This window comes from Salmo salar, chromosome 25 (assembly GCF_965601325.2).
Source record: "Salmo salar chromosome 25, fSalSal1, whole genome shotgun sequence".
NCBI classification, from domain to species: domain Eukaryota; kingdom Metazoa; phylum Chordata; class Actinopteri; order Salmoniformes; family Salmonidae; genus Salmo; species Salmo salar.
In genome coordinates this window covers 14,864,756-14,870,755 of record NC_138315.1, presented here as the reverse complement: position 1 = coordinate 14,870,755, position 6,000 = coordinate 14,864,756, and the positions used below count along the sequence as shown (strand labels likewise).

At 41.1% G+C, this 6,000-nt stretch overlaps 1 protein-coding gene across 1 annotated transcript in view; it reads right to left on the bottom strand.

Moving 5' to 3' along the window:
- Positions 1-772: 772 nt before the first annotated feature.
- Positions 773-6,000, bottom strand: part of LOC106586201 (beta-1,3-galactosyltransferase 1) — a 120,224-nt gene continuing 114,996 nt past the window's right edge. The window contains exon 3 of the mRNA XM_014173207.3: positions 773-4,670. Coding sequence (XP_014028682.1) covers positions 3,438-4,427 — 990 coding nt within the window. The 5' untranslated portion in view covers positions 4,428-4,670 and the 3' untranslated portion in view covers positions 773-3,437. The remainder of the gene's footprint in view (positions 4,671-6,000) is intronic.

Here is a 6,000-nt window from a genome sequence, read left to right as displayed (position 1 = left end):
AGGCGAGGAAAAACCTCACCCAGATAGGCCAGTCGTGTGAGAAACTCGTCATCATGCAAGCGGTAAGACAAGTGAAAATTATGGTCAGTAAAGAAAACTTTAAGCTCGTCCCTCAATTTTAAAAAAACGTGTCAATACTTTACCCCTTGATAACCAGTGCGCTTCTGTATGTTGTAAAAGTGTTACATGGTCGCTGCCCATATCATTGCATAGTGCAGAAAATACACAAGAGTTCAGCAGTCTTGCTTTAACAAAGTTAACCATTTTCACTGTAGTGCCCAAAACGTCTTTCAAGCTGTCAGGCATTCCCTTGGCAGCAAGAGCCTCTTGGTGGATGCTGCAGTGTACCCAAGTGGCGTCAGGAGCAACTGCTTGCACGCGTGTTAGCACTCCACTATGTCTCCCTGTCATGGCTTTTGCGCCATCAGTACAGATACCAACATGAGCAGCAGCTACGTTTGGCTACATACGGACCGAGAGAGTAACGGTTAATGTGATTGGATGTTAATTATTTGACTAGGCTACCTGTATTTGACATTGTGTTGTTATTTCGCTGAACACTAGATGGTTTTAATTTTTTATTTAAAAAAAAATGTGAATCACATTTTTATTTGGCGTACCCCCGATGGCATTGCGGGTACCCCTGGGATACCTGTCCTAATGGGAATACCTGTCCTAATGGAAATGAATTAGAACAGTTTGGACAACTTTGTGAAGGACACTCCTCCCACATCCCAAGTACATACGGAAGAGGCAATGAAACGGTGAGGAATCCTTTCAGCCAAATAGTGCCTCCATTTATTATAAACAAGTTACAGAATTTGGCAATGTCACTATCTGGCAGATACACTGCTGTCGGGAACAGTCTGCCAAGTGACACTATGTGGCATGTGGATGTTTGGCAGATCCCCAAGGGGAGTTAAACTGGCTAGAGCCACTGAAAATTAAAAATGTTACAAATGCACACATTTACATGGAAATATAAAAACAAATATTTGTTGCTGGGAGTAATTTGTGGATGGTACTCGAGTATGTTGACAAATACAAAACATTTGATGAACATGAAAATCCATACATGTAATTCAACAAATCTAAACACCAAAAACAAATGGCATCGACATGAATGCATGATTAGGGTCAACAAGTATACAAGGCATTGAATAGGTTTTATTATTTATAAGTATCTATATTTTTTTATGTAAATAAAACATACTGTATATCACAACAACCTCTTCAGGATGGATCTTTAAACTTTCACAGTCAAATGTCACAATAGCTTATACACTGAACAAAAATATAAACGCAAAAGGTGTTGGTCCCATGGTTCCATACGCACAAAAAGCGTATTTCTCTAAATTATTTTGCACAAATTGGTTTTACATCCCTATTAGTGAGCATTTCTCCTTTGCCAAGATAATCCATCCACCTGACAGGTTTGGGCATTTCAAGAAGCTGATTAAACAGCATGATCATTACACAGGTGCACCTTCTGCTGGGGACAATAAAAAATATAATTTTATGTGTATTTCTCGACCATAAGTCGCCTCAAACGTTGTTTTAGAGAATTTGGCAGGATGTCCCAATGGCCTCACAACCGCAGACCACGTGTATGGCGTCGTGTGGGCAAGCGTGTGCCGATGTCAGCTTTGTGAACAGAGTACCCTATGGTGGCGTGGGGTTATGATATGGGCAGGCATAAGCTACGGACAACGAACACAATCACATTTTATCGATGGCAATTTGAATACACAGAATTCCCTAGACGAGATCCTGAGGCCTATTGTTGTACCATTCATCCACCGCCATCCCCTCATGTTTCAGTATGATAATGCATAGCCCCATGTCGCAAGGACCTGTACACAATTCCTGGAAGGTGAAAATGTCCAGTTCTTCCACATGGCCTGCATACTGTATTCACCAGACGTGTCAGTCATTGAGCATGTTTGGGATGCTCTGAATCGACTTGTATGACCGCGTGTTCTAGTTCCCACCAATATCCAGAAACTTCACACAGCCATTGAAGAGTGGGACAACATTACACAGGCCACAGTCAACAGCCTGATCATATCTATGCAAAGGAGATGTGTCGCGCTGCATGAGGCAAATGGTGGTCACACCAGATACTGACTGGTTTTCTGATCCAAGCCCCTACCTTTTTTTTTTAAGTCTCTGTGACCAACAGATGCATATCTGTATTCCCAGTCGTGAAATCCGTAGATTAGGGCCTAATTTATTTATTTAAATTGACTGACTTCCTTATATGAACTGTAACTCAGAAAAATCTTCTAAATTGTTGCATCTTGGGTTTATATTTTTGTTCAGTATAATACTAGACTTAAAAAAAATACTTGAATTACATTTGGACCATAACAGCCATCCAAGTTCTAGAAAATATAATTATTTCCCATTGCTTCAATAGCAGTGCTTCAGTAAAGATATTCCAAATACACATGATAATACATTCATTTGTGAATGTAGATAGTTGTTACTATGTAAATTGTCACTTGCACAAGATGATATTTATGCCTGTTGAGACTTGGTAGCGGTAATGAATTGTTAATGAATCAGCTCTCTACGTACAGTATAAAGTAATAGAAGCCAGTTTTATCAGAAGCCTGTAGCATGACACCATTGATTACTTAAAGTACACCGTAAGAAAAATAATAGAGTAAAAAAATATATAAATTACATCGAAATGTTTCTTTCCCGAAGAAGTGGCAGTTAGCCTACATTTACACCAATATTTAAACAAAAAATACCCAGGCAAATTAAAATGTATAGCATCTGTTTACCCACACATGTAGTTTCGAACACTGCAGTAGTGAACATCACTACCAATAGTGTTGAAGTACATCCAGCAGAGATGTCTTCATTTCTTAATAAATGGCAACAATATGAAAACAACCAACAACATCCACACTTGGTCTATGTTTGTTGTCATTGTTGCAGCGTTATTTGCCATTTCAAATTGTATGTATTATTGTGTGTACAGTAGTTGACCAGCCATAAGATTGGTAGGAGGGATAAGACATGATGTGGGTGAGGCTTTGTCCCGCTGTAAGGAAATACCGGCATCCCCCAAAACAGCATGAGGACTTGGCATAAAGTAGATAGATTTACACTGACAAATAAATTGTTTTTTTCTTTCAATAATAACTCTCTGGTTTCACTTGTAAATGTTACTTTAAAAAATGTACATTAGAGAGTAAATGTTCATCAAAATGAGTTTGTGAAGTGTATAGTTGGAATTCTAGACAGATTACAAAATGACTAGCAACAAGACTATTTTGGTGTGTGTTTGAATGAGAACATGCGCTTTACAAGCTTCATGCACCCAACAGCTACAGAGTGGATTCAGTAGTATGCTAGTAGCCTACAGAGAACTAATGCTGTCAGAAAATGAAGAAGAGTCCAAGTTGAGTTGTCCTCAGGTGCCACTAGCATCTGAGGTGTTTCTTGCTAGACATGTCGTTCCAGATTCGGTGCATTTCCTCCGGTGAGATCTGATGGACAGTGATAACACGACGGTACCTGCACAGGCTGTAGGCCATTTTCCAGTGATTGAAGCCACTGTTCTGATAGGGGTGGATGCCCAGCTTCCTCAGACACAGTCCCACGTACACATCCTCCAGGTGGAGCAGTCTGGTGTGCAGAGAGGTCTTATAGATCAGCTCAGCCACGTCCACTGAGAACACGTACCCTGTGCCCGAGCAGAACGGGGGGTACTTAGCATCGGGGTACAGGTCTCTGGGCATGTACCATTTACTGCGCATGTCTCTGATGGGACCGCCGTTAATGACGTAGCCCGTGAAGTACCGCCTCTTGGGCTTGGTGGTGGGCTTCAGAAGCTTGTAGACCAAATTGTCCATGTTGACGAAGATGTCACTGTCTGTCTTCATGACGTACTGGGCCTGGGAGCAGAAGGTGGCCACCCAGCGCATGCCCATCAGGGTCTTGAGGGTGAGGTTGTGGTATGAGTCTATGAAGTCCTCCACCACAATGTCGTGGAAGATCTGGCTCTCCTGTTCTACCATCTGGTTGAGGACGGCGTCCGTGTTGCGGCCCAGCAGGAAGAGGGTGATGATGCGGATGTCGCTGTAGGTGCTCTCATCACCCCAGGTCTCCCGGATGGCCTGACGAGCATCAAAGTCTTTGTGTGTGGTGCTGATCAGGATGACCAGGAAGGGCGTGTTGGTCTCACATTTCTTAGGCTCGTTGATGACAAAGTCGAAGGCGTGTGGGTTCAGCGTTCGCGTCCGGATGTTGCTGAACGTAGTGTTCTTAAGGGTTTTCACAGTCTTCCGGATCGGCAAAGACATCTGCCCACTGACATAGGAGGATGTCGGGCGGGATATACCCAAGTACCAAAGAGCACTTGCCCAGCAAACGACTGTCAACACGTACAAGCATGAGACTTTTGAAGGCATTCTGCTGCATTTATATGTATTTAATGCATTGAATCTTATAAGGTTTTCTTTCCATTAGCAGTGTTTCTTCCAGCAAGGCAGCATAATGCTGCACCGATGTGCTGCTTGACATTAATTGTCAGTTATGGATTGCATTAGAGGAAAGTGATGGGATGTTGTTGTTTGCCTTTTAACGCAAATCCGGTTTGCAACCGTGCAGATGTCCTGTTTTTCTTCTTGACACTTCTGCTTCTCCATTTACATCTGAAAAATAGAGAAAGAACATGTTAACGCCAGAACAAACAGATAGGTCTTAATAGAATCAGAATGTACACCCTTCTGCTAAATAAAATAATACAACGTTTTAGCAAAAGGCAGTGTTAGAGTTTCTCTAAAACCAGTACTCAGCAGTTATAACCAACAGCATTTGATAAGAGTTATGTCTTTGTACTGGATCTAGACTACATTTTGCTTTAACACAGGAGTGTGCACTTTATAAGAAAATGCTTATACAGAATTCTAGGAGTTCTAAGCTGCTCAAAAAACAACTCGGCGACATTGAACAAGTCTATTGATCTTTTGGATGGCTAATTGAATTGAAGTCTATACATTTCAGTTTCTAGAATGAAGTACCTGTATCAGAAGTCCTGAGAGAGAATCTACTCTGAGGTTAAAAGAATGAAGTCTGATTGAATCACTATCTCTTACACAAGGCCTTACACTAACGCTGTAAGGAAATGGTTAAATGCTGCCAACTGCAAAGTGTCATAATCCTCCCGAGGTCCTGGAAAGAGTGCATCCCCATTCAGTGTATTTCAATAACTCTGACACCAAACCTATAATATCTTCACTAAACACAGATCAACTGACACTACATATTGATTTGGTGCAGTCATATAGCTTACATTCTTATTAATAAGTGGTTGTGATGGAGCAAGTTTAGAAATATCTGCAGTTGGCATAATTGGGCAATTACTGTCTTAGCCACAACAGACTAAAACAAAGTGCATGTTGCTAGTGCTTTGGCTACACTCGGGATACTTGGCATAAAACTACCCACTTTATAGGCATGCCCTTATGCTTTACAAAACACTTTAATGATGGGTCAGAGGTAGTAAATGGTTATAAGACTCTACTACACACATTTCCAATTTCAACCTTGCCCTTACAAAAGATTGCCGTTTTGAAACTGCAGTAAAAGTGCATGAACTGCAGTCGACTGTGGTAATTTGGACGCAGTTAATTACAGAAGAACTGCAGTGTACTGCAGTTGAACTGCAGTCTCACTGCATAATTACTGCAGTAAAAATAACAGTGTTATTATGGACGCAGTATTTGTAGCATACTGCAATTATACTGCACTCTAACTGTAGTTATACTGCAGTGCACTGCAGTTATACTGCACTCTGGCTGCAATCTTCTTTCGTAAGGGTATTAACAGAATGGACCTAATTTATTAAACAAGACCACATAAAAATACTGCATGTTCAATATATAACTGAGATGCTCAATTTGACATGAAATCTGTAGTACAAAAGCGTATTAAAGTAGTGACATTGAAAGTGGCCCATCAAAGGACTTTCAGATTTCCACC